This window comes from Euleptes europaea, chromosome 14 (genome assembly GCF_029931775.1).
Source record: "Euleptes europaea isolate rEulEur1 chromosome 14, rEulEur1.hap1, whole genome shotgun sequence".
In the NCBI taxonomy this organism is placed as follows: Eukaryota; Metazoa; Chordata; class Lepidosauria; order Squamata; family Sphaerodactylidae; genus Euleptes; species Euleptes europaea.
In genome coordinates this window covers 36486308-36498683 of record NC_079325.1, presented here as the reverse complement: position 1 = coordinate 36498683, position 12376 = coordinate 36486308, and the positions used below count along the sequence as shown (strand labels likewise).

General features: G+C 48.0%; 1 protein-coding gene across 1 annotated transcript in view; it reads right to left on the bottom strand.

Moving 5' to 3' along the window:
* Positions 1-12376, bottom strand: part of TTLL11 (tubulin tyrosine ligase like 11) — a 110350-nt gene that overhangs the window by 52684 nt on the left and 45290 nt on the right. Inside the window, exons 4-8 of the mRNA XM_056860111.1 lie at positions 10554-10650; positions 8007-8140; positions 3454-4029; positions 2663-2758; positions 408-526 (exon numbers count right to left, since the gene is read on the bottom strand). Coding sequence (XP_056716089.1) covers positions 408-526; positions 2663-2758; positions 3454-4029; positions 8007-8140; positions 10554-10650 — 1022 coding nt within the window. The remainder of the gene's footprint in view (positions 1-407; positions 527-2662; positions 2759-3453; positions 4030-8006; positions 8141-10553; positions 10651-12376) is intronic.

Genomic DNA, 12376 nt, shown 5'->3' with positions numbered 1-12376 from the left:
GAGCGCACTGGGAAAGCACAGAAAGTGGTAGTCGTGGCAAAATCCATCTTCCTACAAATCTCAGCTTTCCCTTTTAGTCAAGTTTCTAGTCCTCAAGGCTGCACAGAAAGGCTCCCATGGTAGCTGAAATCTCATGTCAGAGAAGTAGCTGAGGAAGAGTTGCACTGCCCAGGATCCTTGTCCCTCCCAAGATTAGAAAAACCAGAATAAAAACACAAAAAGAGCAAATCACCTGCAGAGATTATGCGAATAAAAGGAATTATGCTCATTACAGAGGTCACAGAATCAACCTCTCTCCCCCCCCCCATTTTTACTGCAGAATTTAGAAGAAAGAAGACACAGGCCTGACCTCAGCTCTCTACTGTGGAGCCTGATCAGAAAGACAGAACGAAACAAAAGATGCTTACCGTTTATCTTCCTTCCTCTTCTTATGGGGATCCACTAACCGAAGCGTGTCCCGGATCACGGCCACCTTGACTTCTTCATCGACAGGGCTTGGGACGCACTCAAAAACTCCTGGAGAAAGCTTGGGAAATCCAAAGGTCAGACTGATCAGGGCAAAGGGCATTCAACACTTAACATAAGAACATGAGAAAGGCCACGCTGGATCAGACCAAGGTCCATCAAGTCCAGCAGTCTGTTCACACAGTGGCCAACCAGGGGCCTCTAGGAAGCCCACAAACAAGACGACGGCAGCAGCAGTGTCCTCCCTGTGTTCCAAAGCACCACTTTAAGGCCCTACTATGTTCCTTGCAAGAGAGCTTGCCTTAACCAGCTCAAAATTGCACGACTCACTTCCTAGCAGAAGGCAGGTCATTGAGAGGTGTGTCAGCAGCTCTTACCAGTGACACTGGATAAAGCCTCCATGTACAGAGACAGGATATCTCAGAGGGCCTAATGAAACAATACTTGTTTCTTAGCTATATCCCCAGGCCAGGCAACAGGTGTGTTCCAGGAGTCTCAAGCTTCCCAAGTGTACACGGGCTCGATTCAGATTGGGACCACAGTGCATGAGGAAAGGGGGGAAGAAGCCTTTGATTTTTCTCAGCTGGTCTTGTACAAAGACCCCATGGCTGTTTCAGGTCAGGTAAACAGTGTGGAGGGGGGAGAGGCCCAAGCCCTAGGGTTGCCAGCTCTGGGTTGGAAAATACCTGGAGATTTTTGGGGCAGAGCCTGAGGAGGGCGGGGTTTGGGGAGGGGAGGGACTTCAATGCCATACAGTCCAATTGCCAAAGCAGCCATTTTCTCCAGGTGAACTGATCTGGAGAAAATGGCCGCTTGGGCAATTGGACTCTATGGCATTGAAGTCCCTCCCCTCCTCAAACACTGCCCTCCTCAGGCTCTGCCCCAAAAACCTCCCGTTGGTGGCGAAGAGGGACCTGGCAACCCTAGCTGGAGGACAAGTGGGAACGAGGCTCCAGGTGAGGGGCCAAGCCTTAAAATCCGTAAACTCGTGGGAGTGGCTGGTGGAGAAAGTGGGCATTGCCTCCTTGTAGCGGAGGCTGAGCAAATGTAACCTCGGCCCCGCTGTGACAATCGGCTTCCCCGCATTCTCTTTTGCCTTATCTCAAAGTTCTTATTTCTTCGGTCGCTTTTTAAAAGTGCTGCACGTGTTTTACTCTCTCTAGTGGTCAATTCAATATAGCAGAAGATTCAATCTAGCTCAGGGGTGTCGAACTCATTTGTTACAAGGGCCAGATATGACATAAATGCCACTTGGTCGGCCAGGCCATGTGTAGCATAAAATTTAATGCCAGGTATCAGAGATACAAACTTTATAGAAGATGCAGGCAAAGCCAATTAATGATATCGAAATAGAAATATTTTTATTAGTGTTGCCATTCCAAAAATACTCAATAAAATTAATGATATTATTCTTATCTTATTTTTATTTATTTTTACTTAAAATACAAATATGCTTAACACAATAAGACTCTTACAGTATTTTCTTTTATTTAACAGTCTTTGATCATTGACACCTCGGGACTGGGGGAATAGCTGCCTTGGCTGGCTCACGGGCCAGATAAGAGCTCTCAAGGGGCCGGATCTGACACCCCTGATCTAGTTTATTTCCCTGCTGATTTATGCAGCAGCTTTTTACTCTAAAAAAAAAGGGTGTGATATCAAATCGATCACCAGAGGGAGCACAACATGTGCATACCGTAAGTTTTTTTAAAAAAATACCAAAGAAACAGGAACTGGAGAGGAGGACAAAGAGAACATGGGAAATTTCGCCCAATGATTCCTTGCTGGGACCTGCATTTGTGCCTGGAGTGCTGTTTTCCAGGGATGGAGCCACACCAGGTGAGCCAGGAGGCGCGGGAACCATGACAAATAGAAATAAGTGTGTGGAGCAGGAGAAGCTCTCAGAAATCCAATTAAGTTACTGATGATAAAATTGGCAAAGGTTCCAAAAATTAAAGAAAGCCTCAGAGCTTCTCTGTTAATCATTATCAATGTACATAGAAATGTACAGGTGAACTCCAAAAAGACCCTCCCCTGGGGAGGCAGCGAGTTAAAATTCAAATGAGGAGTAGGTAACAGAAGGAGTGGAGGAGTGGATAACAGATAAATGGGGATGGATATTTGCCATCCCAGCTCCCCACACCCCAAAAATATGACACACACAAGAAGAGCATGCTGGGAAGGAGTGGGAAGTTACCTCTTTTTCATGCTCAATTCTCATGCTGGGGTTGGCATTGACTTCCAGCAAAATCGGCTTCAGGTTCTTCATCAGGAGAATGTCAAACCCTAAAATCTTTGGATGGCAAACAGCAACAGTTTTTTTTTTAGTTTTTTTCCCCAAAAGTTACGTTTAAGCCTCCTTTATTTCTAGATGACTTGTGGGTGGAGGGCCTGCCCTGCCCCACACTTCCGCCTTTGGAGAAGGAGTCACCGTTCCCAAAACTTCCTTCCCCAAGCAGACTATAGCTAGAACAGTCAAGCACCTGTTTGGCATGGCAGAGCCTCAGGGCTTCTCTGACGCGTCTCCAGTTCAAGGATCTCAACTAGTTTGAGTTGGGAAAGGTCTTTGTCAGCCCTGGAGAATCACTCTGAATAGTTCACTGGTATGGGGCTAGATGGACCAGTGGGCTAGCCCGGTGCAAGTGAGGATGGGTCTGTAGCTCTACGGTGGAGCAGCTGTTTGGGATGCAGAAGGCCAATCTCTGTTCCATCTCCAGCTAAAGGGGCTTCTGGGAAACCATCCTCTTGCCCCTGTAGCTGGAGGCTCCCTCGAGCTACTGTTACTAATGGCAGGAACCCGCCATCCACTCATCCTTTACCTGGGTCCATCCAATTGTTCTGTACAGAATGGCCTGAACTGAACAAAAGTCCCACTGAAATCAGAGTAACCACAGTGTCACAAAGGCTTAAGGTGGGAATGTCATTACTTTACAAAACCTGGTTTGAAGACTTCAAAAGCAGGACAGTCCCTTCGAATTCTGAACTCACCTGGAAACAAGACGGTCCTGGTTTTCCTGCCGGTATGTCAGACTGATAGTAAACCTTCAGTTCGGGGATCATTGCAATAACAGTCTTAATGACTAGCGAAATTATATCGGACCAGACCTTCTTGGTATCGACGCCCTTGGAAGAGAGCCTGCAAAGGATGCTGGAGAACGTCCGCTTGCTGCCTGTGTTGCTGCTGTCTGAGTGCACGAAATTCCCACTGTGGATGTTGAGGGAATAGTTGGTCAAGTGCATGAATACTTGGTGGAGATTCTTGAGGGTCGGCTCTTGGTAGGGCTCCGTACAAAACCGGGAGAGTCCGTCTTTGGCAACGTAGACCTCGAGGGGCTCTAAAGACTTCAGTAGAACATACAGCCGGATATCGAACTTCAGCTTGTCAATCAGAAGAGGTTTGGAGATGTACTCCTGGACCACTGCTGGCCTGCTCTGGAGGTTGCCCATCAGCCGGACCTCACTGGGTTCTTTAATGAGGTAGATCCCGTCCCCCTGACAACCCCCATCAGGTTTCACAATGAAAGTGGGCTTCCAGGTGGGATTGTTGTCCTTCATCAAACGAACCTGGAAAGGAAAGGGAGAAAAAAGGTCACTGTCTAGTAGAAGGTCATTTTCTAATAGGTAGTTTCAGGCCCTGACCTGGATAGCCCCGGATAGCCTGATCTTGTCAGATCTCAGAAGCTAAGCAGGGTCGACCCTGGCAAGCATTTGGATGGGAGACCTCCAAGGAATACCAGGGTTTTGACACGGAAGCAGGCAATGGCAAACCACCTCTGAATGTCTCTTGCCTTGAAAACCCCACCAGGGGTCGCCATAAGTCAGATGTGACTTGACGGCAAAAACAGGAAGGTAGTCATGTTGATCTGCAGTAGGAAAGCTAGATTCCAGTCCAGTAGCATCTTAGAGACCAACAAGATTTGGGGGGGTCTAAGCTTTTGAGAGGGAGTAGCGATGGGAGTTGAGGTAGGTCCCACAAACTCTTCTCCACCAGCTTGCTGTCACGGCAGCCTATCTCATTTCTGATCCACTACATAGAATACTGCCCACAAGCTGTGTATGGCCTGCCACAGACTTGAGAAAACTCCCAGTTTTGCTGCCTTTGTGGGACTGAAGGAATCCAGTGAGTTGTGGCATAGGGATGGAGGATCGAGTTCACCTTGGAGGGTCTCAAGTTATTCAAGTCTATGCTGTGTTGTTCAGGTTGTTCAAGGGACAGTGGTTCAGGTTGTTCAAGTGAAGGGTATTCATGGCTACTAGTTAAAATGGATACTAGTCATGACGCATACCTGTTCTCTCCAGGATCAGAGGAGCATGCCGAATATATTAGGTGGTGTGGAACACAGGCAGGGCGGTGCTGCTGCAGTAGTCTTGTTTGGGGGCTTCCTGGAGGCACCTGGTAGGCTGCTGTGTGAACAGACTGCTGGACTTGATGGACCTTGGTCTGATCCAGCATGGCCTCTCTTATGTCCTTATGTTCTTATGATGTTAATGGGAGAGGCCCTGAGCCAGCTGTGGGCTTCTTGGGAGATGTCCTATCCGAGTCTGTTCCTTGGTGGTGAAGCTAGGAAATTCTACTAACCAGCAGGGCAGAGCATTTTTCCCGTCCCAACTAGAGGTAGCCATCTGTGGCTACGGTACAGCTGGAGTCATTCTGAGGTGGCTTCCCTCAGAATGCTTCTTGCTTGGCGGGATTCAGGAGAACTTTCATGATCTTCGGAAAATTGCAAGGATCTGAGTCTAGTGAATGAGAAGCCCTGAAAACATCACTGACTGATGGTGAGTCCTTGGGATCTGGTTCCATAAGTACGTTGTGGCTCGTTGGCATGCACTGATGGGAAGATAAAAATCTGACTAATGCTGGTACAACAGATCCTACCAGATAACCATCCACAGGCTGCATACGGAAGAAGGCAGGTCACAAGACTATTGAGGTAGGTTGGAAAGTTTTAATTATTTTATTTGGCCCTTCTATTTATTTATTTAATCATTCATTCATTTATTAAGCTTATATCCCGCCCTCCCCAGCAAATCTAAAAGCTTTTCCTCGTTTTTCTGATACCTTCCAGCGTTTCTTAGACCTTCAGGCTTCCCCTACTTTTCCAAAGTATGAGGCGCACTGCCCCCTGGTGGAGGTACCAGGAATCAACACAAAGAAGACATTACAGAAATAGTAGTGGATGGACAGCCAGAGTTACGGAGGGCATCGCAGAAGGGCATAACCTTAGGTGGCAGATTTAGGGACACTATTTCAATCCTCAGCTGAGGTCTCCAGCGGGAGTGGGGAGGGTGTTCCATGTTACTTGGCACAGGAGTAGGGGGAATGCCTGCACCTGTGATTTCAGGATTGCTCTGCTTCAGGACAAGAAGCCAAGGAGCTAGTGAGAACTAACAGATGCATCCGCACTACACATTTATAGCAGTTTAATTGTCCTGGCTTCCCCCACAGAATTCTGGGAACTTTAGTCTTTTGAGACTGCTGAGGGTCCTCTGGCAGAGAGCTCTAGCCCTCCCTGCCTGACAGAACTACAGTTCCCAGGGTCCCCTGCCCTCAGTCATGGGGCAGATCAGACCCAAAGGCTGCGGTACCCGATATACTATGGAAAGCCTAAATAAGGGAAATTTCTCTAAACCATCCTCTCCCCTGGAGACCCAGCAGTGCAGACTTCCCCTACGGAGGCAGCATCAATGAAACACCAGCAAATAGTCCTTGCCAGTGTCTTCTATTCCCTTACAAAACTTCACAACAAGGCAGAGTTTCCCGTCCTCCCAACATTAGCAGAAGTGGTGTAAATTGCAATGTTTGGTAACAAGACTGTTGCTTTCCCCGCCCACACAGACGCAGGACCATATGCGGCACTGCTTTGTTGGCCATCTGCTCTTCCACGAACAGCAACTCGAATCCTCTTCCTGTGCTGCTGGTGAGGAGGACCCTACTGCAGAAGTGCTGTTTGTTTAGTGGTTGTGCCACCCTTTGGCTTCCTACAAGAAATATGCCAGCAGCCCAACAAGAATGGCCGGGGTGCCGGAATCGCCTGTAGGGACCCGCCCGGGTTACAGACTCGGGCACTTCTTGTTCAGTGCTCTGGTAGGGCATTCGCAATGGGCCAGAAACCAAGCCTGGCACGGCTCACTCTTGGCCGTGGCACTGAAACAAGCACTAAGGGCCTGCTAACCCCAGCGTGTCAGGCTGCTGGTGGGATGGGGGTACGGTTCAAAAGCTGGCAACCATAATGACTCCTCCCCTGAAGAAGTCTACTGGCTGCTCCTGCCTTTGTGGTAAAGAGCCAGCATGGTGTAGTGGTTAAGAGCGGTGGTTTGGAGCGGTGGACTCTGATCTGGAGAACTGGATTTGATTCCCCACTCCTCCACATGAGCGGCGAAGGCTAATCTGGTGAACTGGATTTGCTTCCCCGCTCCTACACATGAAGCCAGCTGGGTGACCTTGGGCAAGTTACAGCTCTTAGAGCTCTTTCAGCCCCACCTACCTCACAGAGTGTCTGTTGTGGGGAGGGGAAGCTGGTTTGAGTCTCCCTTAAAGTGGTAGAGAAAGTCGGCATATAAAAAAACCAACTCTTCTTCTTCCGCGTGTGCTTCTGGGTCAGGCCTCGAATTCTGCTCAGGCAACAGCTGGCTACTCAGTTGTCCTTCCAGAACCATCCCCTGCTCGCCTTCTGGCTCTCAGCTAGCTACCTTAGGCCCAGCCTGGACTTCTCAGCTCAGCTGAGATTTGCAGCCGTCTCTGTCTCTGGATGGATCCACCAGGGATCTGCCCCAGCGTTCCACCCCAATGCCAGTCCCAATCCATCAAGGCAGGCCTGGATACAATCTCACAGGGACTTGCAGTACAGCTACCCGTACGGCGCAGCTACCTGCAGCCTAGGGTTGCCAGGTTCCCCCTGGCTGCTGGTGGGGGATAGAGGATAAGGTTGTCAGATCGAGGTTGGGAAACTCCTGGAGATTTGAAGATGGTGCCTGCAGAGGACCGAGACCTCGGTGGGGTACAATGCCACAGAGTCCACCCACCAAAGCATCCACTTTCTCCAGGGGAACTGGTCTCTGTAGTCTGGAGATGAGCTGTAATTCCAGGAGAACCCCAGGTCCCACCTGGATGCTGGCACCCTTACTACAGCCTACTGCAGACATAGGGCTGGCGAGGAAAGCGACCCCTCCACCCAGTGGGGCACGTCTGTGACAGCCTCTGCGTATTGCTCCCTTTTTCTTGAATGATTCTGCTCAAATGACCAATCGATCTTAAGCAGGATTGCACTAAAGCACAATGGCCAAAATATTTAATATCTACTATATTACCCTTACTCTGTATAATGCATAGATCCTACAAAGGCAAACAGAAGGCGTGAAAGGGGCTGGAGGGGTAACCGCTGCAGTGCCTTCCTGTGTATCCATTTCAGGCAGCCTCCGGAGAACAACCTTCAGGGAATGCCCAGACGCCTGCACCAGCAACCAAGGCGAACCTACAGGGATTTCTACCCAACTCCCTAGGCTGGCAGCTTTGAGGGGAGAACAAAGAAACAGCCACTAACCTCTGTGAGAAAGCCAGTAAATTCCTCGGGCAGGATCCAGGAACGGGGGTAGAAGTTGTACTCCTCAGGGAACAGGTCTTGCATGATCCGCACGGCACGACTCAGGGTGATTTTCCGCACCATTTCAGTCATGCCTGAGAGAAACGTGAACTGTGAGTCGGACGGCAGCAACCGACGGGACTGAACCCCGTGACCGGAGGCCGACATCTACTGAAGCGTTTCTTGCCTCCGATTATGTGCTAGGAGCTGGAAGGAACATAGCGAGGGCCACAAAATCTGCCCAGCGGATGGGAGAGAGAGGGAGGGAAAGAGTGGCCCATAATTATATTTATGATAGCCAAAAACTGGCTCCCAAAGTTGTTCACATAAACAAAAAAATCAAACACAGGCGAAAAATAAAGCTCAACAGGAAATGCCACTCAGGAAGAGGATTGTCAATGGAGCTGGATCCGGGCCTGGCAGAGTGGTGCCCGGCTAGGGTTGCCAGGTCCCTCTTTGCCACCAGCAGGAGGTTTTTGGGGCAGAGCCTGCGGAGGGCAGGGTTTGGGGGGGAGAATTCAATGCCGTAGAGTCCAATTGCCACAGCGGCCATTTTCTCCAGATGAACTGATCTCTATCGGCTGGAGATCAGTTGTAATAGCAGGAGATCTCCTGCTACTACCTGGAGGTTGGCACCCCTACACCGGCAGGAGCTTTTTGAGGTGGAGCTTGAGGAGGGCGGGGTTTGGGGAGAGGAGGGACTTCAATGCCATAGAGTCCAATTGCCAAAGCGGCCATTTTCTCTAGGTGAACTGATCTCTGTCGGTTGGAGATCAGTTGTAATAGAAGATCTCCAGCTAGTACCTGAAAGTTGGCAACCCTATGCCCGGCTGCTTGCTGCCCTCCCTCTGATGGTATAATCAGCATGAATGAGACTGAGGGGGGAAGCTAAGGGGAGACGGTGCTTTTCTGATCTATGATGACACATATTGAGGGAGTCAGGGAATGAATAAGCCAGGGCCCGTGAACAACATTTTGCAAGGGGTTTTGGCTGTCACCCTATTTGCCCCACTCTTCTCTCATGTAAGAAGAGAGTAGAGGGACTTCCCTCCATGCTTTGGCCTTTCTCGGGCATGGAGGTAGATGGGAATGAGGAAGAGTAGATCTGCTTTGCATCCAGTGGAGAAACAAACCTCTGGTGTTCCATTTTATTTTCATGGGAAATGCCCTTCCGCCTACTCAGTTCTGGGAGAACGCGGTTTTATAGCTCTTCTCAGAGCGCAATAAATGGGAAGTGGAGAATGGAGATAAATCAACACCGCAGCCTTTGCTTGTACTTAGTGGGATCCAGACAAGGATTAAAGGAGAAATAAGGGAGCTTTAAAAAGTTTAATATCCTGGATATCAAAGAAGATTTGGCATAGAGTCCTCAATATTAAAAACAAAACAAAACACCACCCTCATCTAAAAAAAACATCCTCCTCTAAGGGACTTGCTCTCTTCCCAGAAAATAAAGAAATAAATAAGGAACAGCACAGTGGGTGTCCTGTGTTCTTTGCTAGGAGCGGGGCTATGATGTGGAAATACACTCACACATTCATTAGTCTGGCTAGTTGCATGAGACAAATTATTTGGGCTTTATTAGAAGAACCTGAAGTTCTATTATACGGAAATTTACTGAGGGCTATCCTCTTTAATATGTGTAGCCAGGACGACATGGACTGACCTTTCTAAGTATATAGAGGGAGAAAGAAAGACGATTAAGGAGGGGGCTCTGATTTCAGAGAAGATAAAATCAAGAACACAGTTAACAAGGGAACCATCTTCTCTTTTTTCTGTCGCAAAATCAGACCTCAAGAACCATCCGATGGAACTGATGGGTGGCAGCCTCAGTGCATATAAAAGAATACCCTTCGTCACCTAATGCAGAGTTAACTTGTGGAACTCACCACCACAAGGAGCTGTGATAGTTCTTTTAAAAGGGACAAATGTATGGAGGTCTATCAAATAACTCTCATGTTTAAAGGCAGGATATCTCTGAAAACTAGATTCTTGAGATGAATGAGAGCAGAAGGTTATTGGCACTCTGCCTGGCCACTGTTGGAAAGGGACGCTGGCCTAGACGAGCCTTTGGTCTGATCCAGCAAGGCAGCTCGCATTATCTGATGGTCCTTCCGGTCTAGGTTTCCCTCCTAGACCAGGCCATGGCTCATGGGCAAAGCACACATGGATCAATAAGTTAAAGCATCTTTGTGCAGGTGGCGGGTGCAGAGAAAGACCTTCCTTTGCCCAAGACCCTACTGGTCAGAGCAGTAAATACTGAGCTAGATGGGCAGAGAGTCATGCTGGATGTACAGCCATTTTAAATATTCACCTGCAAGCAACTTTTAATATTACCGGTATGTAAAAAAGGTGCTCCGTTGAGACTTGGCTTGTGAAGCAAGCTCAGCCTTCACATAAAGCCGAGTGAGCGCGTTTCCTTTCTTCTTTCCATTAGAAGATGCAAAAATGCACCCGTTCCCCATCATGTAAAATCACTCGCTTAATTAGTAACGTGAAATCAATTACCTGGAAATTTGTTGACTTGGCCCGAGAAGATGTCATTATCGTGAAACGACACGCCGTGCCAATAGATGTCGCAGGGCAAACGGCGACCAAATGGAAACTGGGGGGGAGAGAGGATGGGAGGAAGCAAAAGACCGAGCGTTAACACAGCTGAACCAGCACACGGGCAAATGGTATGGAAAAACAATCTAGTTTCAAAGCTATTGTGCCAGAAACAGAAATGCCTTGGTGGCTTCCAATCACTTCTTTGGAAATAAGCCTCATTGGCCACAGTGGGACAAACTATTGCAAAAATGGGTATGGAGCCAATCTGCAATTTTTTTCTGTGGTTCTGGATATTGGAATAAGTACAGCTTCCAAATGGGGACACATAAATCAACACAGGGTTGTTTTTTGTTGTTTTTTTGCGTATTTTAAAGCAACTCAGAAAGTTTATTACAGCACAAACGTTTAGTGTTCCAGTTGACTGTAGATAACTGAACAACGCCATGCTGATGCTGATGCAACTGTAGATGCAAGCGTGCTGGAGCAAACCTGGAGAGTGTTAGATATCCTCCTAGCAATATTTTTTGCTCATGTCAAGGTGGAATTTGGATAACTGTTTGTAAAAATAAACTTTTGGGTATGTCCTGTTCAATAAAGCCAACTTGATTACCATGCATGTTTGCATTCAATATTTATTGTGATTCCAAGTTGAAACGTTTAATTTGGATGCATTGTACTGTTGTAGCCCCATCAGGTGCCTGTTTCTAGTGGGGTTCACTTCCAAGGAAAACTGCACAGGGGACAGTTTTAGGGGTTTTTCATACCATACATACATTGTTCTCCCCCTTAGGATAACCACCAGTCCTGGCTTCTTTCAGGCACAAGATTGTGCATGCAGCAGGCAAGCTGAGCAATACTGAATTCTGATGGAATCATGGGTTGTGTTTACTCAGAAGAAGTCCCATTGTTTCTAATGGGGCTTAATCTTAAGAAAATCAGTGATGATTAGGGAATTGTCATACAACATCCCCCACCCCCAATAACCACCAGCCCATACTACTTCTGCGGTGCCCACCAAGTGTTTTTGGAAAGTGGGAAGGGCCAGGTGGGCTTATGATGGACCACCGGAGATTTCATTGGCTGTGTAGATTTTTAGAAACACTATTTTGGCAGCAGCTGCCACTATAGAACAGGCATCTCCATTGTGAAGGTAAGCAGCAACAATTTTGTGGTAGGCTCTACCTCCTGTAGCCCAATAAATTGACTCAACAAAAGCTACCAGCCCCTTTTAGAAAGACAGACCTGTTTTCATTCCCTGGGATATACCACTAACTATGTTTCAGAAATGAGCCAGTATGCCCTAAATCCCCCAATACAAAACAGCCTTGCTGATCAGTCAACTTAATATCATCAGACCAAAGATCCCTCTAGTCCAACACCTTGTTCCAACAGTGCCTCCAGAAGGAGCCAGATGGCTCCAGAAGGCCACAGGCCAAGGTCTCCCTGCTGCTGCCCCCCCCCCCCAGGAACTAGTATCCAGAGGAATACTGCTTCTGAACACGGAGGCTCTATTTATCCAGGACAACTAATAGCCATTAATGGACCTCTCTTCCTCCATGTGACCCATCTTAAAGCCATCTAAGCTAACGGATCACCACATCCTGTGACAATGAGTTTCACAAGTTAACTATGTAGTGACTGAAGAGCTACTTATGCAAACCGTCACCCACGTGAAAGGCTTTCTGCCTTCCCTTTTCACAATTTGCTCTTTCCCACCTTCTCTGAATTATTTGCCCCTCTCTGGGACAAGCAAATCCATGCTCCAGATTAACAAGCATGTC